At 37.8% G+C, this 23,010-nt stretch overlaps 2 protein-coding genes across 2 annotated transcripts in view; one reads left to right on the forward strand and one right to left on the reverse strand.

Moving 5' to 3' along the window:
• LOC130194151 (pre-mRNA-splicing factor 38A-like) overlaps positions 1-12,053 on the forward strand; it is a 25,918-nt gene extending 13,865 nt beyond the window's left edge. Inside the window, exons 9-10 of the mRNA XM_056415041.1 lie at positions 622-679; positions 11,915-12,053. Of these exons, the coding sequence (XP_056271016.1) occupies positions 622-679; positions 11,915-12,053 (197 nt within the window). The remainder of the gene's footprint in view (positions 1-621; positions 680-11,914) is intronic.
• Positions 12,054-16,494: 4,441 nt separating this feature from the next.
• On the reverse strand, positions 16,495-20,013 carry LOC130193819 (interferon-induced protein with tetratricopeptide repeats 1-like). Its single transcript, XM_056414577.1, has 2 exons — positions 19,357-20,013; positions 16,495-18,346 (listed from the first exon to the last, which is right to left on the reverse strand). Exons 1-2 carry the CDS (start codon positions 19,362-19,364, stop codon positions 17,041-17,043), a joined length of 1,314 nt encoding a protein of 437 aa, XP_056270552.1. The 5' UTR covers positions 19,365-20,013; the 3' UTR covers positions 16,495-17,040.
• Positions 20,014-23,010: the final 2,997 nt, after the last annotated feature.

A 23,010-nucleotide genomic window follows, 5' to 3' on the forward strand; every position in this document is an offset into this window, starting at 1 on the left:
CCCGGTTTTTTGTATATTAAATACGTTCAAGCCGTTTATCTCGAACCATTTATTCATATTTTTATTCACCGACGTCCTGAATAAATGTCTTTGCCGAGAGCTCAACTGTCGCTTAATTGACCACCAAAAAAGCTGTGAAAGGCCCCCAAACTTTATGAATGAATAATTATTAAATTAACTAATTCATTATGAACCCCACTTTGTTGTTTGGGGCATATGCAAATGCTGCTGACATTATCAATAACGATAAATATTATTATTATGATTTCCATTAGAATAAATCTTTATTATATAGTCAACATGTCCATCTTTGTGAAACATATTTTTTTAAGATTTACAAAATGTATTAAAGTTTAACATGAAGTGTCACATGGAAGCAGCATTACTTGATTCTGATTCCCTCATCTGTTTAAACAGAGCTGCACTATGTTGGATGTAACTGTTAAATGTATAAAAGGCTCTTATGCACTCTTAAGCTCTCTTATGTGGTCTGTCGTTGTTAGGATACGCTGTTTTTTTTTCTTCTTTATTTCTAATAATAATATATTATTGCTAAATGTAATACAGAAATATTTATTTCCTGTTACGGGAAAACCTGACGGTTTGAACCTTTCCTCTTAGCTGCTCTGAACGACATGCTGCCTGCGCTGGACTTCATCCGGATCGCCTCAGAGCGAAGGTAATCGAGGTGAGGCTGTTATTATTTGTGGGGCAGGCCATGCCTGAGGGGGGTTGGGGGGCCGGGGGTTGGGGTCGCGGTTGGTGGGGTCCCCAGGTCCCATTTGATGACGACGAGGAGAGGAGGCCATCTCGGACAGCGAGGACTCCGGGTACGGCTCCATGTCCGAGAGGAGGACGAAGAAGATGACCAGCCCCTTTCCCTTTCCCCCCATCCCCTTCCTTGGGCGCCGCCCCCTTTTTCCCCGGCCAGAAGAGGACGAAGAGGACGGAGGACTCCGCCCCCCCACCTCCGGCCTCGGCTCCTCCCTGAAGAGGACCAGGGAAGGGGGCCCCCCCAAAAGGACCAAAAAGAGGACTTGGGACTGTTTCTCCTTCCGAAGATACTGGCGGGGCGGATGAGGACAGGGGGAGGATTGAGGCCGACCACTTGCTCGCTGCAGGATCTTAAACCTTCATGTCTGGCAGGACTGATGAAGCCCCAGACAGCCTTCCCTCGCCTGGCGGGGTTGGGAATAGGTTTCATCCTGCAGCACAGGTTTTGGGTCAATCCTGAAGAAGTTGTTTTGCACTTTGGGGTCCCATGGTGGGGGGACCAGTGGTCATTCTGCCTTTATAAAGCAGCTCACTTTATGACATCATCACATCAGCTGTTTTTGCTCTTGAGTTTACTCGGGCTCTTTGTGAAGCATGTTTACCATCACGCCACCAAATCGTCCCAGCACAATTTTAAGGAGGCAGAATTCTGGGATATTTGTCTCCCAAATGACAATATTTTTGGGTGCACAATGGGTTTAAAGTGGGCGGAGTCACAAAAAACCCGGGTCAGATGGACTCCTCCCACTTTGGCTCTATTGGAACTTCAGAATTGGAACCCTTGCCCGACTTAAGATGTTTCACAAGTTAGACGGAAGCATTTTGAGATGAGGACCACGATCTCCGCCCCCTTCAGGCCTCGGATCCTCCACAAACAGAACACACTGCTTTTGGGAAGAGGCAGCGACCGGATTGAGACCCTCAGCCTGTTCGCTGCAGGATTTTTAAAACCCTTTTTGTCTGGGGATGGGACCAGACAGCCCTTCTGGGTGGGGGGGGAAAAGGTTTCATCCTTACCCGAGGTTTTGGGCCGGCGTCCTAAGGCTCCCCCCCGATGTGTACGAACCCCCGGAACAGGTGATACTCATCCTGCAATTAGACCAGCAGCTCACCCAAGACATCATCACCTCAGATCCTTTTTATGGGGGCTTAATCTTGACAACCCCCCAGATGTGATGCCTAAACAACTAAATTACCCCGAAAAATCCCTTTTAAAGTTTACATTTAGTTTTGTATTGTTTGCCAAATTTTTCCCCATGTGGTGGGGAAAAGCATTCTGCCCGGGAAAAAGGAACAAGTCCCATCTGGGCATCTGGACCGTTGGTTTCCCCTTTTGGGGGCTTTAGAATTGGAAAGCCCCTTTTCCCTATGATGTTTCACAAGGACAGACGAGAACACATTTTTAGAAACAATCACCATCTCCACCCTGCAGGCCTGCTTTGGAAGAGGAGGAGGATTTTCAAAACAAAGGGACCAAGTTTGTCTTTTTTCCTTTACCCTTTTAGTGACCCCGGAAAGAGAACAAATTTTGCAATAGAACCCGGGTTACTTTTGGGGCCCTGTTTACCTCAGCAGTTCTTTTTAATGATTTATCGGGTCTTCATTTGCGAAGCATTTTCCCTCAAACCCCCAAAAGTCCGGAAAACTATTTTTGGAGGGTTAATGTTGTGAACCCACCACAGATTTGATACCCCAAAAAATTTTAAAATAAATAAATTAAAATTTATTTTCCCAAATTTGTTGTTTGGGGCTTGCAAAATTTCAAAACCGGTAAATTTTTGTTAAGAGGGAAAAATCCCTTTTTTTAGGTCCAAACATGCCAAACCCTTTGGAAACCCCCTTTTTTTTTTTAAAATTTAAAAATTTTTATTTTTTTGGGGTTTTTTTTTTAATTTCATTAAGCCCCCGATTCCCCCTCTTTTTTTAAACCCCACTTTTTGGGGGTAAAGGTTTTTAAATTATAAAAATCTTATGCCACCAAGATTTAAGGGGGGCTGCAGATTTTAGGTCCCTGTGGGGTTTTTCCTTTTTATTTTTTAATAAAAAATTTTTTTGTTCATTTTATTTTGGTTATTTTTAATTTTTAAGGTGGCCCGAAGACAAAGTTTTTCCTGTGAAGAAATTTCCCAAGGGCCTTTTTCAGGTTTATTCACAAGAACAAACGGTGGGGCCCCGGCCAGCCGGGGGTTGGGGGCCCGGGGGGGAAGGTTTGGGGCCCGGGCCGACGAAAGGGTTTTTAACCCAAAAGGAACCCGATTTTTCAGCGGCTCTCCTTTCTTTAGAAGTGAGGGGGGATGTTTGACCCCCTAAACCCCCCCCAAACCCCAAGTCCAAACCCCGGAGAAGGGCCTAGCCCCCCCCGAACCCCCGCCCCAAAGGGGGAGGAAGGGGGGACCAGGGGGAAAAGGAGGACCACCAACCAAAAATTTTTGGGGGCCCCCTTTTTTACAGGATACGGCGGACCCGGATGGGCCCAACCCCCAATGGACGGGCCCCACCCCCGGCTTTCCCCAAGGTCTAAACCCCTTTTGCTGGAAACAGGCCTTTCCCCACCCCTCCGAGCTTCAGGGGGTTAATGGTCCCAAAACCCCAGCCCCGGCAAATTTAAGAAACTCCCCCCCACCACCCCCCCCCCTTTAGGCCCCCCGCCCCTTTTCCAAAACCCCTCACCTTTGCTCATTCCCCCCCTGTTCCTTCTCTTTATTAAACCTTTTGTCCCCCTTTCCTGTTTTTCCCCGCCCAGACCCTTGTTAAGGAGGCAGAAACGGGAATTTTTTAAAAAAAAAGAAAAAGTCAATTTTTGGAATGATTTTTTCTGTTAAAAACCTTTTTTTCAAAAAGGATTTTGCACCGGGTCAAAAAGTTTTCAAAAAACCTTCCGTAACCCCGGAATTCACCCGTTTCCAATTTAAAAAACCTTTAAGTTTTGGGTTTAAAAAGTTACCCCCATTTTAAATGGGAAGTCTCCCCCCTTAAATTTGGGCCCCCCTCCCAAACAAAACCCCCAGGGGTTTTTTGCATTCCCTTGCCGAATAAATTAAATGTTAAACCCTTAAATTGGGGCCCCTTTGTTTTTTTGAAAAAAGAAATTTTGGAAAAGGTTTTTAAAGGAGAGTTGTTTTTTAAACACACATTTTAAAAAAAGGGGTGAGGGGGGTCAATTCCCAAAAATGTTTAATTGCTTGGTAAAACCCGGAGTTTTAAAAAAACGTTTCCCGAACACCAAAATAAGGGGTTTGGGGGTTAGGTTCTGCTAAAAGCCCCTTATAAAAGTTTGGAAGGGTTTTCTTTTTTCAGTTTTTCCGTTTTAAAAAACTTGTCCCCCCCCACCTCTTTTTTTTTACCATTTCAACATTTTTTGTGTTTTTAATAATTTTCCTCCTGGTCCTTAAAAACTAAATTTTGGGGGCTGGTGGAAAAGATTTTTTCTTCTTTAACCGAAAAATTAACAGATTTAAATATATTGGTTGGGAAATTATTTTTTTAAACAATTTTAAAAAAATTTAGGGGAAAAGTTTTTACCTTTTTTTTGGGGAAAACCTTTTTATTCCCCCCTCAATCAAAAGGCCCTTAACCTTTTCCCCCCAAAAACTGGGATTTGGTTTAAAACCTTTTTTGCGGGCACCCCCTTTTAAAAAATAAAACAAATTCCCCTTTTTTGCAATAAGAAAAAGTTTCACTTGGGGATCTAAAGGGTTGGAGGTTTTTTTCACTTTGGGTTATTTTCCCCGATTACCAAATTTTTTTAACAAACCACCCCCGGGAGGTTAAAGACTTTGGAAATCCTTCCCCCTTTTTGATGGCCCCTTCTTTCCCCTTTTTGGGGTTGGGTTGAAGGGTTTTAAACTTGTTTCCCCTATCCCTGGGCCCTTTTATTTGTTCACCAAAAGAGGTTGTGTTTTGTTTTAATCAGATATTTCCAATGCCCTGGGAAATTTCCCCTTTAGAAAATCTCCCAAAAGGGTTTTAAAAAACTTAGGAAAATTTTTTCCCCCTTGCTTCTTAGGGCTTTTCCAACCCCAATTCCCCCCGAGGGGGCAAATATTTGGCACAATTAAAAATGTTTTCTCAATTTAAAATTAAAAAAAAATTTGAGGGTTATTTAGGTTTTGTTTTTTAAAAGGGGCCTTAAATTTCCTTTAAAAAGTTTGAAAAAGTACCAAAATTTTTTCTGCAAATTTTTTTTCCCCGGATAAATTTCCAATTCAATTTTCCCCCCAAAATGTTTTTTCAAAAAAATTATCCTTCTTGGGTAAACCCCAATTTATGGATTATAAAACACGGGCCCTTTAAAAACCCCTCGCCGTTTGTAAATTTCCCCCCCATTTAAACGATTTGGGTTCCCTGTGTTCCCTTTTATTTTTCTTTTGGGGACTTAAAAGAGGGAAAGGTTGGGCGAACGGGAAAAAAAAGTTTTGGGTCCCCCCACCCCCCTTTAAGTCTCCCCCAAGCCCCCTTTTTTCTCTTTTTGGGTTTCCAGAGCCCAAGGGTGGGGACCACAGGGGGGCCTGTGGGGGTTACCAAAAACCCGGGGGGAGGGGAAAGGGCCACCCGGGGGCCCCGGGGGGGACCCCCCGGGTTTGGCACGGCTTCCAAACTGGGGTTTTGCCTTGTTCTTTTAAAATCTTAGAAAAAGAAAATGAGAAATATTAAATTTAAAAAAAAAAAATAAAGGGAAAGGGCCCCCCCAAAAAAAACTGTTTTGCAACAATTTCCTTTTGCTTTTTATTTCTTTAATTAAAATTAAACATTTTTTGTGAACTTTTTTGGTTTTGGGCTTTTCAAACAAATTCTGATTTAAACAAGCAATGTTCTGGGTTCCTTTTACCTTTTTCAACAGTTAAAATTTAAAATTTTTCAAACAATGCCCCCTTGATGAATAACAAAGGCGTTTTAATCCCAAAGAACCTGGTCTTTAAACAGGCCTTTTGTTTTTTTGCATTGAGCAGTTTGGCCCCCACCCCCCCAAGCCCCTTTAAAAGTTTATTTTCCCGTTCTGGTTTTTGCTTCCCCCCTGTTAATAAATTAAAAATTTAAATTCCCCCAAAAAAAACTTGTTTCCCTTTTTCGTTTTTGGTCCTTAACAAAACAAAATTTTTGATTTTTTTAAAATTTTTTGTATTTTTTAAAAGGTTTTTTAAAAAAAAACCCCCCTTTTGCAATTTGATTTAATGGAAAAAAAACCTTAAAAGGGGTTTAAAAAAAAAGTATTTTGCCAGAAAAAAAGAAAAAAATGGGAAAAAAACAAAAATTTCTGCTAAAGGCCCCAAAACAGGGGAAGGGGGATATTCTAACCCGTAATTAATATCCCCAACCCTTGGGCCAGTTTTTGGGCCTTAAAAATGAAAATTTTTTAATTATTTTAAAAAAATGTTCTCATTTTTAAAACTTTTGCCTTTTTCCTTAAACTAAATTTTTTTGGGGGGTTCTTGGGAATTTCCCTTCAAAAAAATGGGGCCCAATAAATTAAAAACCTTTTTAACAGAAAGGTTTTGGGCTTTTATTTTTAAAAACTTTTAAATTTTATAAAGAGGTACTTACCCCCCCGGATACCATGTCGGGCCGGCAAATTATTAAATTTTACCGACTCTTATTTATCGGCATGGTTTAATCCCTGGGAACTTGCGTCTTTAAAAAAGGCCGCCGTTGGGGTTTGTCCCAAATAAAAATGGGGGCAAAAAAGGTTTCCACCCCCCCCAATGCTTCTTTATTTTCCCTTTTTATTTCCCGGGGTTGGTGGTTTTCCGGGGGTCCCCCTTTATGTTGGGAAGGGGGAACCATTGGGAAGTTAAAATTTTTAAAAAAGGATAAAAATCCTTTTTAAAGGGGGGCTTTTTTTTTTGTTGGCTTGGAAAAATTTAAAAAAAATTTTTGGTTTATTTTGATCTTTCAAAATTGTGATTCTTTTGTTTTTTTTCAACCCCCTTCAACCCCTCCCCCTTTTCATGGTGAGGAAAAATGGAAAAACCCTTTTGGTCCTTTTAAAAAGCCCCTCCCCGGTTGGTTTTTGCCATGAAAGGGGAAAACCTTAAAGGAGCCTAAAATTTATTTCCCCCTTCTGGGAACCTGGCCCCGCCGGGCCCAAAATATTGGGAAATATTCTTTTTCTCCCCTTTAAAATTAACCTAGGGGGACGGGGCCCCTCTGGGGGCCCCCCCGAGTTCTCCCCTTTCCCCGGGGTTTAAAAAAAAAGAAAAAGGTTTGGTAACAATTTATTCCCCCCTTGGGGGGTTTTTTGCTCCTTTTGGGAATTTTTCAATTTTTCCCAAAAAAAAAAAATTAATAAAACTTCCTTTTTTTTTTCAAAAAAATTCATGAAGAAATTTTGGGGGGCTAAATATGGCAGGAAATTAAATTTTTAATTTTGGATTTCACAATTTTTTAAAAGGGAAAAACCTTTTGTTTTTGGCTTACTTTAACGTTTTTTTAAAAAATTTTTGGGCCCCAAAATATTTCCCAAGGGCCTTCCTTCCCTTTAAAAACCGTTCCCCCGGGGGTAACTTCCCCATCGTTTTACCGATCCCCTTTACCCCCGCAGGAAAACCCCCTTTTTTTGACTTTTTTCGATTTTGTTTTGCCCCTTGAGGCCTGTTTTTCCCAAAGTAAAAAGGAAAAATTTTTAAAAAAATGGGTTTGGTCCCCTGAGAAACAAAACCCAATGGGGCTTTAAATTTCCCAAAAACTTTTAAACCTTTCCCTTAAAAAACTCTTTACAAAAGTCCCCCCAAAATTGGGGGTTTTGCTTTATTTTTTGGGCCTTTGCAAACCCGAAAAAAAAGGGTGAAAACCTTTTCGGCTCCCTCCAGGAGAACTCCTGGGGTTTTTCAAAAGAACCCGTTTATAAAAAAGGTTCATTTTTTTAAAATTTTAAATAAGAATATAAATAAAAAAAATCTTAAAAAATAATTTTTTTTAAAAAAAAATTTTAAATAAATTTTTTTCAATAAATTTTTTTTAAAGTATTTAAAAATAAAAACCAGGAATTAATATTATGTAAAATTCACAGGAATCAATTTTAAAAAATTTTTTTCATTTTTTGAAAATTTTTTAATTTTTATTTTCCTATTTTGTGTAATTTTTCTTTATTTATTTATTTTCCCCCCCTTGTGCTGTTTTTTGGGAATTAAACCCCAAACTTTTTTTACATTTCAAATTTGGGCGAAAAGGTTTTGTTTCCTAATTTGGTAAAAGTTTTGTTAAATTTTTTGGTCTTTCTTGGAAAACCCAACGGTTTCATTGGTTTTTAAAAATATTTTTTCCAAAAAAGTGTCGTTTTTTAAAATTTGGTTTTTTCCCCGGCGGAGGTTTCCTTTCCCCCGCGCAACAGCTGGTGTAAAAATAAAAACCGGGCTTTAGAAAAGCCCCGCAGCCACAGCACCCCTTTTTTTTATTTGTTTTTCTTTGGATTTAAATTTTTTTAAACCAATAAGAAGGGGGGGTTTCAAGTTTGGGTCCCACAAGGAAAATGGGGGAAAGGTGAAAAAATTTTGGTAACCCAAAAAAAGGTTTTTTTAAAATGGGGCCAACCAAAAGGGCCCTTTTGGCCCAAAGCAAATTTTTAAAAAAGACCCCGGGTTAAAAATTTTTAAAAAAAAAATTAACTATTGTTTGTTTATTTTTCGAATAAACTTTGCAGGAAACTTTCCAATTGTTTTTTAAAATTTTTTTTCCTTTTTGGGCAATCCCTCCGGGTTTTTTTTTATCCGGGGGAAAAGCTTTTTTAAAATGGAAAATTTAAAAAAAAAAGGAAGGGTTTTATTTTTTCTTTCTTTTTTTTCCCCCGTATTTTTTTTTTTTCCCTTTTTTTTTTCCCGAAAACCCCAAAACCTTTAAACTTTAGCCGGCCCCGCGGGCCCTTTTTTTTTTCAAAATTTTATTTTTTTTTAAAAATTCCCCCCTTTTTTCGAATGCCCCCCAACAATTTTAAAACAAAAAATTTTTCCTTTCGGCTGCTTGTCCTTTTTACTTTTTTTTAAAAAGGAAAAATTTTCCAAAAAAGGGGGTTTAAACTTTTGGAAACCCCCTTCAGCCTTTTTTGTTGAAAAACCTTTCGATGGTAAAAAAAATCACCACCCCGGGGCAAAAGGTCCAAAAAGGAGGGTTCAAGGGGTTTAAATTTAAGGAAACCCCCCATAACCAAAAAACCGGTTTTTTTTGTTTTTTTGTTTGCAGTTTTCCTTTTTGGATTTTTGGAAAAAAAAAAAGTTTTTTTAAAAGTTTCCCTTTTTTTCAAAACTCCTTTTTTTTCCGGGGGGGCAAAAAACTTTTGGGGGTTTTTTTGGAATATAAATTTTAATTTTTTTATATTATTAAAATTTGTTTTTTAAAAAATTAATATATTTATATGTAAAATATAAATAATTAAAAATTTAATATAATACATTTTTTTAATTTTAAAAAAAAAAGGTCAAAAAAAAAAATTTTTAATTTCAGCTGAGAACACTATTTAGATCAAATCACCAGAATCTTTTTTCTCACTTGTCATCTTGGGGTTCTAGATCCCAAAGGAAAAAAAAAAGGATAAAACGAGACATGTGTTATTGTACCAGATGTTCACGTGTTAAGAATAAGTTCACTATTGACAGAAATGCTGGAGAAGCCAGCGAGCCAAGAGAGCCAGCAGACGGTAGCGGCGATGGGCCGACCGAGGCCTACAGGATCACTGAGAAGCTGGCGTTGAATAACGGCCAGAAAAACCTCTCCTTCTTTTTGTTATTTCTGCTTCACAGAATGTTTGATGACTACTTCATATACACACGGCTGGTTGAAAACGACTGAACCCGCCTACTATAATGTCACTTTTTAAGAATAGCAGTGAAATATATATCGATATGATTTAAGGAAATATTTAACGATTATAGGAAGATGCAGTTTGAGTTGAAGAACACCTATTCACTTGTCCGGAAGCAGATGGACTTTGTTATTAATTCCTAGTTTTTTACGGGTCCAAATAGGGCCAATTAACTAAATCTGGGCCCCTCGGGCCACCTTACATCGGATGATGATGCTAATACAGCGTTCTACTGTAATTAAATGCAGTTTCTTCTTCTTAAAGCCTTGGGGAGTAAAGTGCATGAGATATTATTGACAGTTACTTCAGTAAAATCTTGAAGTAGATGCATCAGTATCGACGTTAATAATGTCACTCCATGGACGACTGCACAACCACTACTGTTACCGCTGTTACTTGTAAACTACACAAACTGGTACTATGCATGTACTTGTAACTCCGGTAGTAATAAAATGCATGAATTGTATTTGTTTACAGAGCAATTGAATGTATTTGTATTGCTACTTGAATTGTAAGTAACCCGCGACCTCATCCCTCCTGTACTGAATTGAGAAAATAAACAACAAAACTAAATGTAACCTTTATAGTTGCTACACGACAGAAGGTGAGGCGGCTTAGAAGAACTCTGTGTGTGTGTAAGATTAAACATTTTTACACAAGGTCTGTTCAACCGACATGATAATTTCTTAACATCACGTGTAATCCAGATAGTCTCACATGCGTTTCTGCCAAAGAAATAAGATGTCATGTTGGTGTGGTACCCTGAAGTACCCGCAGGGGGCGCTGTTGTCTCTTTCGAACAGAAGGAGTCAAACTGGAGTCCCAGCCCGACAGCTCGGCAGCACATAAGACTCCGTGTCTCCTGTCACTGTGTTTCTCACCAACAGGGCTCAATGTTTCTCTTCTGCATCGTGGAACTTTACAATAGCAGCAGCTAAAGGTTTAAAAAAAAAATATTATTTATAAATAAAAGGATCTCGCTATTTCATGGCTCGACTTTGAAAAAAAAAAAAAAAAAAGGGAAAACACTGGGATCCGAGTGGCCAGGTGAGTATCGGCCCGGAGATAACGTGAAGGAGTGTGGACTGTAATGCTGTGTTTTAATAATACCGGGAGGTAAACTGTCGATGACCAGAACAACAACAACAACGTATGCACACAATGAGCGAGTATAATATATTTTTTGGGGAAAACGCATAATGTATTTTCATCAGGTGTGTTTGTGTGTGAGTTGCCAAGGAAAAATCTATATTTTTTTCAGATTGAAATGGGTGGGCACTCACCAATCTGGTGGGTAAAAAGGTGTTTAATGCAGCATAAGTGACAGGTGGGTTTAGGGAAGAGGAGGGCACTTTCTTTTTGGAAGGATATTTGAGAGAATTCATTGAATATTAGAAAATACTTATGGGCTATGCTACTAAATGATGACGTCATCATTTAGTAGGAAAGCTTAGTACTTTTTTTTAGTACTTCAAAGTCACAATATTATATCTGGAGGGAATCAAACATTTAGGTCATAGCCTACATGGAAACTCAACCACCATCCTTCTTATGTGAAGAGCTTATTGAGCATTTTTTTTAAATACTGACAATATTAAGTTTCTAATGTAGACTTTATAGAGAATAACAGCTCCCCAAAAGTGAAGCCAAAAAGTCAACTTTGCCCCCGTGTGGCTGGCTGCAGTACAGGACTTAAACCCTTACCTCTCCATTGATCTCTGATTGACGGGCCAAACGAAACACTCGTGAATTTATGATTGATAATAACCTCGATACCGCTGTTCAAGCCCGATCTCATTCTGCGCTGCAGTCCGCCATATCGTGAGGGGAAATCAAGATGGTCCCCTTCAGATCCGGGATCGTCTGTCCTCACTTTTATCGAGCAGCCATTTAAAGCACATGAGCGACATTTTTCCTCTATCTTTACACAGCATAGAAGGAAGATGACGAATGACCTTTCAGGTTTAAAGAAAATGTCGAACTAAATTAGCCTTTACTAATTTAGTACGTACCATTTACTCACGAAAACTATAAGATCAGGGGAGCAACAAGTGGGAGCTTTAGAGTTCCAATCCTTTTTCTATTTTTTTTAAGGAAAAGACTCACAGGCATGTGTGTGCGGAAGAAACGCACACACGTCTGCATCGAACCTTGAATCTCTCTCATGTGTTTGTTTAGTTGTTTCCATCTTAATTTAAAAGCTTATCCCCAAACTGAGGGCTTCTAATACTCTATTCTCACACCCTGACGTGTTTGACACCGGCTGCATTTACACATGTTGCAGTTGTTGTTTGACGACTGTCGATGCTTCTGTGCTTCTGTGTTTTTTCCCTAGTTTTTTTTTGCTAGATTTGTCTTCTCGGTGTCACGCTTCTGGGAGTTGAGTGTGACTCCCACCTCGTCGGGGCTTTTTGATGGTGACGCGGGGTTTCAGGACAGTGCTAGCCTGGTTACACCACAGTCACTGCAGACCCTAGCAGCGGTGTAATCTCATTAAATGCCCCCTTTCTCTCTCTCACACACACACACACACACACACACACACAGACACTGTCTCGACTTGAATTCACGCCGGCCTCCGGGAGCTGGTCCGCAAGGCCACCGCTCTGGTCACAAAGACCTTCAGAGAACGCATCTCGTCACCGCATGCACCCTATGACCTTTTAACACTTCTTCTAATTCGTTTACATGCATGCAAGAATCCCAGTTATGACTTTATTAATCAAGCCACCACTTCTGTTAAAAATATTTGATACATTGGATTTGTAATAGTGGCTCTTGAGCCCATCACATCAGTAGGAACCGAGTGAGTCATTACTTAATATACAGATAATTTAATCAATGACAATGTTGATAGGTTCAAGTTGGTGGTTCTTAACCTGGGGCCTGGGGGCGCTCAGGGGTCCTTTAAGGGGGTCCTTAAGGAGCCCCTCCTCAAACAAATGGGGAGTTCATTTTCACTTTTTAATTCACAATAAAAGTGAGCCAAATGTGAGTAAATCATACTCTGATTAGAGATTTCACTTGCTCCCGGTTCCCTGACAACGACAGCATTCTGTGTCTCGATCATATCTAAGAACCAGAACCTTTCTGTTCCTCAGATTTAGATCACAGATGACCATATTTGTGCTTGAGACTGCTCGTCAAAAACAACTTACCATTGATGTCACTTTGGGAGTTGGGGACTTCTGGGTTTTTCGATCAGCACTAACAAATCGTCAGAATAATCACTTCTGAAACCTTCAATCTGAAGACTGAAATAAATTTGCATTTCTGTCACTCCTTCATCTCAGAGTATATCAAGCGGCCTAGTAGAATACCTTTCGCAGCGTTAACCAAGTTTGGTTTTAAAGTCAATCATGGATCTCTCCAAATCGAGGATTTATGCTAATTTACATAGGATATTAAATATGGTTTCTTAATAAAAACCATATTGTGTTGCGCCTGTCTCAAAAACCCTGAGCCATGGGGCCATTTATCTAAAACACAGAGAATCTTAGTTTATCAGACATTATGTTGTTTAATCTTGCTTCGTTAGTTCTATTTTATTGCCCTTATACCTGACGGGGAGAGAATCCTTCGGGTTGCGTTTCCACACTGACTGCAGGTAAGCTTTTTCTGCACCTACCTGTTTTTATGGCAGTGCCAGGTGCTAACGAGGTTTGGTAGATAATTGATTGACGGTAAAGTTGGTCTCAGAATCATTGCTGTCTGAATAATAAAATCCCCATGCACTGATGTGTAATTGGTTGGTGGTGGTGGTTGCAGTCTGTGAATGCCTGAGTGGGTTTTATTAAGATGGACACAAGTGTTAAATAAAAGCCACAAATCACACATTTGAATATTTATTTGTATAATGAAAAGCACGAGCTATGTGCATAAAAAAAAAACCTTTCTGTGCCACAGTGTAGGATGAGGTGTAGTTTGAAATGTTGGTTATTCGTGAGACCAGTGTTTAAGCACTGGTGCTAACGCTTTTTTCATTTCACTCTGATGTTGTAAATATAAAAATTCCTTCAAATATAATGATAAATGACTGAATGAGCCTTTAGTTTCTAGGAGTTTCATTGCCTTCATGATGAAAGCAGGAAGTAAGAGGTTGCTTAGCAACTGTTAACAAAGCGGGTCATAAAACATCCTTGCTGTACAATAACAGAGTGCTGAGTGTTGGTTTAATGGATCAACAGTTATACTCTAAGTTTATTTGAATTATAGAATTCTGTGTTATATATATATATATAAATATATATAAATAAATATTTCAGATATGGCTTTTGTTTACAGTAAATATGTAACTGGAGCTCTTCTCTGTCCTTGACCAGTAGGTTGCTGACTAGTTCACAGTAATAGTCCTGGACGTTAACGTATATATCATTATGTATATATATATATTTTATTTTCAGGTATATTTAGTCAGCTGCAAAACAAAACTCCCTGGCCGTTACCGATCAGTTTTGGGATCTGTCTTAATTTAGAACATTTGTATGTAAGAATGAGCCTTCATACTCTGACCTGACATTCTGCAAATAAAGACCCGGATTCATTAGTTTTGTGTTTTGGAAGTTATGTTATTACCGAGGAGGATTAGGACACAACTTCTGATTGATGCACCTGGGATTTTATTTACATGTAAATAACATGCAACAAAATATTACAGCAGTATTTTCAGTTTTCATGCTACACTGATGTTATAAATGCTAAATTGGTCTTCGTGGAAAATACTGCGATTCAAAATATATGTTCCAATAAGGTTTTCAATAATGATTGAATAAGTAATTCATCCTAACGGGTGTCATGAATGATTCAGTCTTACATTCAAATTGATATTTTTTAGCTTGTCTTCCACACTGGACTGGAAAATCTTGGAGACACGGATTCATCTCGATATACTATCATTTTCTTTGTCATGAAAGACAAAAGACCACATTGAGATGATCACGTATTGCATGTTCTCGTCCAGTGTTAGGCTCTCGCATGTTTTCCAGAAACTCCTCAACTTCTCTTTGCATTTCAATCCTGCATTTCGCTTTTGATCTTCTCCCAAACACTGATGCTGTTCCTCCTGAACGAGGATTGATGCGGTATCGCTGCCACATTCATGTGATGCGAGAATAAGTCAGCCACTGCAAACTAAAATAATTCTAAAAATATTTTAAAATAATTCTAAAAAATGTTTGTTCTGCTTGACTCTGTCAAAGTCGAACATTACACAGAGAATATTCACGTATTGTGCTATATTATTGAGAAGTTTATAACTTTCAACTCCATCATTTCTAAGAGATAATCATCCTAAAATAACTTTCTTTTCTTTTTGGCAAAACTGAATCTTTTTTTAATGTTTGCTGTATTATCTTCATTATTTACTTTTTAACCAGTAACGTATAGACTCATCTGAACAAAAGATCCCATGTGTGGCCTTTTATAACACCAACAGTATATTCAATTAGCCCTTGTGGTTGCAGAGATAACCCCTTGTTAGTTTGGGTCTGCACTCGAGCAGAGATTTTTCTTTCTTTAAATGTCACACATTGCTGTTGCCAACAAGAACCACAACTAATACAGGACTTCAAGTAGATGCCTGATTAATTAAGAAATCGTGGAAGACAGGTGATGAGCAAATAATGCATTCAATGGTTCATCCAGATAAAACATTAATTTAGAGCAATAAACAATAGTGACCAAATGGTTGATGTATTCATTTGTACATTTCTATCATTATTTTTCTTAGTTTAAATATACAATTGGATGCTAAATATACCTCCAACCCTGGCCAAGGTAATGCAGTAATGCAATAATCTCTCTCTCTCTCTCTATATATATATATATATATATAATTAATTATAAATACAAAACACATCAATACAATAAAAATGTGTTAGTCAATATAGACACTCGAAGAGATACTTATCAAAGATTTCAGTTATAATAAATATGGTTGTGCCACCTGACATTTTTTTAGCATGTGAAGTAAAAAGATACTGTTAAAAATACATGTAACCAAATGAGATCAGCATTACATCAAATTTTGTACGTTTTTTAAAAATGTCCTTTTTAGAAGCTGTTGTTAATGCAAAATACACCACAAAGCCTTTTTTGTCATTTACCCAAATATTGACTTAGTGTGCATCATTTTAAAGACACATGTTAAAGCACAGCTTTTGAGCCCCACACGATTTTTGAGGTTTCTGCTCGAAATGACATACCCAAACTAAAAAGGTCTGCAACCACAACAGCTATTTGAATAATGTTGTGTTGGTGTTATAATAAAGTTAACACATGTGAGCTTTTGTTCAGGTGTGTAAATATTAGTATATATGTCACTGGTTAAGAGTAAATAAAGATGAAACTTCTATGAAAATACACAAAGCTACATGTCGCTAGCTCCGGAAACGTTCTGAGTGGGCCGACACCTGACAAAATTATGATTATGATATTTTAATTTTTATTTCAGTTGGTGTTTGAGTTGTTGAAATGGCTCACTGATACTTGTAGCCCAAGTTGTCTTCTTTAATTTGATGTACAACATAAATATATTTGCTCATGTTTATTATCATATTATCGACAGTTTATAACACAATATCATAAACGCACCGTTTTTTGTCACTGACCCAAATATTAACTTAGCGTGCATCATTTTAAAGACACTTATTAAGTTGTGAACACAGTGTTGATATGAACAGCGCTTACCTGGACACATGCATTGTGCCGCTCTTTGGCCACTTTCCGGTGTTCCCTGTACTGTTTGGTTTCCACCTCACACTGACGGGGTTCTGTTTAATTAAACCTAACATGATCTTTGGCAGTAGCTTTCAAGAGCTGTAGTCTGATTAAATCCATTCGCGCCCTGTACTGCAACATTGTGTAGAATACATGAATTTCTTGTGTAGTAACCAGCAAAAAAAAACACAACTTGAAGATTTCTTCGTGTACACATATTATATTTAATAGTATTGGTAGGCAACTGTGTACAACTGAGACACAGCTTGACATCCTTTTAATCCATACACTCATCTGGCTCTAATATTCAGTTTACAGCGTGCATCAAATTGACTAATTATACTAAAATATTTTACATACAGCAAAGCAGATTTCATGTACTGTAGAAGTATAAATGCTCTTACGTGACATTCAGTGCTAGGAGAGGAAACAACACAAAACAGGAATATAACAAACACAACATATGATCAAGATCTATTGTAATGAACCAAGTAATATTTATTTATGATAATGACTTTAAACATGTCACAGTGGATGTTATTTAAAAGACCCGTGGTATATTGAATGATCAGTCCGTGATACAAATGACAATATTTTTTTATATAGTTTTTTAAAGCCTTTTTCCCCCATTAACTAAAAACCTGTAAAAACACCTGCCACCAAAGGAAACAACTCATCAATTTATAAGTATTTTCAGATTTTTCTTTAGCAATATCTTTTGTTTCCAGAACTAGGATCAGTGTTGTAAAAAACAAACACTATGGCTCTTGCAGGTTTTCCAGAAACTCCTCTATTTCTCTACCCATTCGGTTCCAGCTTTTATTTTTGATCTTCTCCAGAAGATTGATGCTGTTCGCACGATAGAAGGATTGTACCGGTATCACTGCCGCCTTCATGTGGTACCGTACTGACTGGTTGGAATCATTTCGATCGAATTTTAAATATTTTGCGTATTGGTTGTAGAGGAGCTGTTTCTCTGCCGGTTCCAGATCCAATATTAGCAGGTCCTGGTACATCTGGTCAGCTCTATCCATGCCATTATTTGACTTTGCGTGTATATTTGCAAGGTCTATTTTCTTCACAAGTGAAGAATCAGGGTAGAGAGAAATCACCTCCTCATGGAGACTGACTGCTCTGTCTATCATGCTTTGCTTTGTGTGACGGTCCCAGGAAAAAATGATCTTCCATTTCAGACAGAGTGCAGCACATCTCTTCAGATAGCGCTCATCTGGATGGAGTTCCAGAGCCTCCTCTGCCAGAGCAATGGCCTCATCAATAGAAACGTAGTTTCTGTAAACCCTTAGTATCGCTTTAATGCCATTGTAGCTGCTGACGGGATTTCTCAAAACCTTTACGGCCAACTCACGTGCTTCATCCTTAACGTCTTCTCCTTTCTTTCCACGTTGCTCAAGGTAGCAAGCAGCGAGGTAGAAGTTCTCTGGATCCTGTTCCTGGGCGACTCTCATTTTCTCCAAGATGTCAGCCTCCACCTCGTTGTCTCTGTACTTAAAGTCACTCACTAACCCTAAGACGTAACTGGTGTTCCACTCCACCATCTCTGGCTGCATCTTGATGGCTCTCTGGAAGCAATCTGCCACCAGCTCTCTGTCTGTGCTGAACTTCATCAGGGTCCAGGCTTTCTCAGCGTAGGTCTCTGCATGGAGCTCGTCCTGCGATGGTGATGGGTATTTCTTCATCAAGGCGTCTACCTTTGACAGGTAGGCCTCGCTCTCTGCCTGGTCTCCCAGGTGGTGGTGCAGCCAAGCCAGGTTCCCGTAGTTCACCACTAACCAGGGACCGCCATCTGCTTTCCTCATCTGGCGGAAGGCCTCTGCAGCCTTGTTGAAGAAACTCTGGGCGTCTTCGGTGGAGCCCAGCTGGTACTGAATGAACCCCTGCAGGTTGTAGATGTGACCCAGCCAGCTGTTTCCCTCCTCTGTGCCGATGTCCACCAGCATGTCGTTGATACGTAAAAGTTTCTTCTTGTTGGTCTCCATATTCCAGGTGAAGTGACACTGCAGGGCCTCCAGTTTTGCCACTAGTTGTTTTTTACTCTGAGAACAACTGATGAAAAGACAACATAGTACAATACATCACTAGGTTCATATAATATGCTTGGTGGCGTGTATGTTTGGATAATCATTGTTCATTTCATGTTTAGGAAGGGAAGAAGATATAAATGGAGTAAGGAGCATTGAATGCCCAGGAAATAAATAATAAATAATAATCTGTTAGCTCCTTTGAAAGAAAATAATGTCACTGCAGGCACCGTGTATGGTTGTGTATGTGACAAATAAACAGTTTCTGATCTGAAAGGTTGCAAGGAAAAAAGGAAGTAAGGAAGGATATGAGGGGATGAGAAATGTAGGAGGGCGCAGTGAATGGACAGGAAGGAAATAAGTAAGGAGTAACGAAAGAAGGAATGGATGAGGAAAGAAGTATAAGAATTTAGGAATAACACGGTGGGAAAGAAAAAGTAGAAGAAAAAAAAGGCTGAAAGAAAACACAAAGATGAACAAAGTGATGACTAAATACATTAGTAAAGAAAGGTAGGATGCTGCTGGTGAGGCAGGTGTGGAGAAACAAAAAGGAGGGGTTCAGAAGGAAGAAACAAAAGATGGCTGAAGGAAGGAAGGAAGGAAGGAAAGGAAAGGAAAGGAAAGTGTGAGCCCCAGAGGAGAACACGTGAGTAAGTGAGTAGGCTATGAATTTGGAAAATAAAATACATTTTACATTTCTCCACCAGAATTATATTCTTAGAAGTGTCGGATGAAACTTAAAGAAAACAACTGATCAGTAATAATTGTTAGGTAAAATACATTATTTAAAAATATTTTGTATAATCTGTGGCACTGTTACAAAATATCTCGTAATTGCAAGATCTGGATTTCATATTTAAGAAAAAAGTTAAGAAGGAAGAAAGAAACATCAGACTGAACATCAGTGTTTGAATACATCATCAATGTCTTGAAGGATCTATAATGGTAATACGCGTTGGCTCAAAGACACAATGATAAGATATTAAACTAATCATAACGATGATAATGATATGAAACGCATGAACAGCTACTCACGCCATCATGCAGCTGTTTCCTCAACTCGGTCAGTTCTCTGAGTTAGTGCGGCTGCTTGCTGCTCCTGATGCTCTGGCCTCGCGAGTAGAAATGATGAGATGTCGCTGAGCACGCAGCTTTAAATGTTCACCAACACAACGAGGCGGGGCATTTCCGTGTAAATGACTACAATAACACTCTTTAACTTTCGTTTCTTCTTGACTTTCGACCGAAACGTCTGAAACACAACTCATCAAATGTCGTGATTGCGTAATTGACAGATTAAAAAAATAAGATTAAATATCACATAGCCTATTTATGGCTGCACCTTCCCATCCTTTGAACGCATCTGTGTGTGTTGTGATCTCCCTCTCCTTCACTTTCGTTTCCCCAGATTGAAAACCTTCAGCCACATCTGAAGGAAATGAAACTAACTCAGATTTTCAGATATTGAGATTTAGACTTCCCAGACCGGTTCGACAAGGTGCAATCAAACAACAACATAAAAAAGATATATCACAAACATATTAAAGGACTTTACATGTCATGTCACAGCAAAGGGTCTGAATGCTTATGACCATGTGATATTTCAGTTTTTCTTTTTTAATAAATTTGCAAAAATGTCAACATTTCTGTTTTTTTCTGTTAAGATGGGGTGCTGAGTGTACATTAATAAGAAATATAATTAACTTTTTTGATTTTAGCAAATAGCATGTGAAAAAAAGATTTTAAAAAAATTAACATTTACATAAGTTAAATTATGAATTGTAAAATAAAGCATTCATTTTTTGAAATTTAAAAAAAATTTTCACTGAAAATATTTCCATCATTTTGAACTTTTTAATTAACGGGATATACACCCCGGGAAATGATTGCCCTTATTCCTTTTCCCTTATTTTTTATAATGCCTTTTAATTAACAAATGACTTCAGTAGTAAACTTGCTATTAAATCCATCCCTTATCAAATTTTAAAAAATTTTTAGAACCAGCAAAAAAAAAAAATTTTGTAACATATTTTTAATAGGGAACACCTTGTAAAACTGAGACACAGTTGAATATTTTAATCCATAACTTTTCAAATATTTCAGTGAAAAATTGTAATTATACTTTATTTTCATAAGCAAAGCATATGTCTTAGAATAAAATGTTTAGTAAATTCATGTGGGAGGAAACAAACATAACGGGAAATAAAAACTTATCAATATCTATTGAAATCCAATAATATATAATATGATAATATTTTAAAAAGTCACATAAATTTTTTTAAAGGTTATATTGTGATCAGCCTGATCAAACAATTTTTTGTTTTTGATTAATAAAACCGTAAAACACCTGCAAAGAAAACTATCAAAATTTGATTTTTTTTAATACTTTTTTTAAAATGGATCATTTTAAAAAACAAACACAGGGCCCTTTTCACCAAAACTTCTTTCTAGGTTCCACTTTTTTAACTTCCCAAGATTGATCTGCCACAAAAATTGTTATCTCCCTTATGTGGTCACCACTGGTTTTTCGTAAATTTTTTTAGATTGAGAGGATCTTTTTCTCCGTTCAATCCATTTTACAGTTGTAATCTTCAGCTTTATCCATGCCATTATTGACTTTGCTTTTCAAGCATTTTAAAATTTTGAAAAAAATCATTTAGATGACGCCTGTTTCATGCTTTGCTTGACGGTCCTGAAAAGGATTTATTTCAGCAAGTCAATTTTAATGGGCCACTTAGTTCAAGTCTTGGGGAAAAGGGCCCAAAATGTTGAGTACTGAAACCCCAGACGTTTTCATGCCATTGCAGCGGGGGAATTTCTCTTTGAAATGTTTCATTAACGCTTTTTCTCACTTGCCAAAAAACATGAAGTTCTTGGACCTGTTCCTGGAAATTTTTCCAAATGTCACCCTTTGAAAAAGTTATCCAAAAAACCGGGTGTCCACTCAACCTTTCCCCGCCCTGATGGCTCTTGAAGAATCTGAATCTTGTGTGAATTTCAAGGTCCAGTTTTCAAGCTTCATACTTGATGTATGGTATTTCTTCATAAGGGTTACCTTGACATACCCCTTTGGCTATGTGGTCAAAGCACTAGTTAACAACCGGGCACATCCTTTTACTGAACCTCTGCAGCCTTGTTAAGAAATTGTTACCAGCTTCTAAATGACCCTATTTAGATGTGACCCAATTTTCTCGTCCCGATTCAAGCATGTGTTGATAAAATTTTCTTGTTGCCATATCCAGGTGAAGGACACTGCAGGGCCTCCATTTTGCCACTAGTTGTTTTTACTCAAGAAAACTGATAAAAAAGACAACATAGTAAAAACATACTGGTTCATTAATATGCGGGGGGTTATTTTTGGAATAATCATGTTCCTGTTTAGAAAAGAAATATAAAGATTAAGAGTTGTGCCCATTAATAAAATTAAATAACTGTAGCTTTGAAAAAAATTTCATAAGTTATTTTTTTAAAATAAACAGTCATCGAAAGTTGAAGGAAAAAAAAGAAGGATATGAGGTATAGAAATTACGACATTGGTTGACAGGAAGACAAAGTAAGGAGAACCAAAGAAGGAATGGATGGGAAGGTAGAATTTAATCCGGTTAAAGAAAAGTAAAGGGAAAAAGGCTGAAGCCCCAGATGAAAAAAGTTGACTAAATACATTATAAAGAAAGGAAATTTGCTGGGGTTTAGAAAGGTTAAAACAAAAAGGAGGTTAGAAGGAAGAAAAAAAGATGGCTGAGGAAGAAACAAGGTTTGGGGAAGGTGAATGCCCAGGGGAAGAACAAAGAAGATTAGCTAATTGAAAATAAAATATTTTACATTTAAACCAGAATTATATCTTGAAGTGGGGAGAAACTTAAGGAAAACTGATCAGTATTTGTTAGGTTAAAATATTATTTAAAAATATTTTATAATTAGGCACTTTTACAAAATATCTGTAATTGCAAGATCTGATTTTATTTAAGAATTTAAGAGGAGGAACCATCCAGACTGAAATCAGTGTTTGAATACTCTCAAGGGTGAAGGTTTTCTATAAGGTAATTTGCGTGGCTCAAAGACCACTGATAAGATTTAAACCAAACATTACGATAATGTATGAACGATGAACAGACACGCCATCATGAGCTGTTTTTTCTCTCTGAAGGGCTTTTGGTCCTGGCTCGGCCCCATAGAAATGATTGAGATGTCTGAGCAGGCCTTTAAATGTTCACCAACACAACAAAGTTGGGCATTTGGTAAGGACAATAACATTTAACTTTGTTTCTCTGACCGAGAAATCTAAACACAACTCATAATTTTTTGATTGGAATTGCAGATTAAAAAAAGGATTAAATATCACAAAATTTATGGTTGCAATCTTTAAATGCATCTTGTAAAATGATTCCCCTTTCACTTATCGTTTGTATTGAAAAAAACCATCTGAAAAATGAAACAACTGGGAAGATATTGAGAAATTTGACGGTTAAAGGTGAATCAAAAACAACTAAAAGAATATAAAAATATTAAAGGACTTATGAGTCACAGAAAAAAAAGGGTAAAAGATGACCATGTGATATTTCAGTTGCTTAAAATTGAAAACAAATTTTCAGTTTTTCTAAGATGGCTGATAATTAAAAAAAATAATTAAGAAGCAATGGCCAAGAAACAAGTGAAAGTTATATAAATTAATACATCATTTATTTAAGA

This window comes from Pseudoliparis swirei, chromosome 5 (genome assembly GCF_029220125.1).
Source record: "Pseudoliparis swirei isolate HS2019 ecotype Mariana Trench chromosome 5, NWPU_hadal_v1, whole genome shotgun sequence".
NCBI classification, from domain to species: Eukaryota; Metazoa; Chordata; class Actinopteri; order Perciformes; family Liparidae; genus Pseudoliparis; species Pseudoliparis swirei.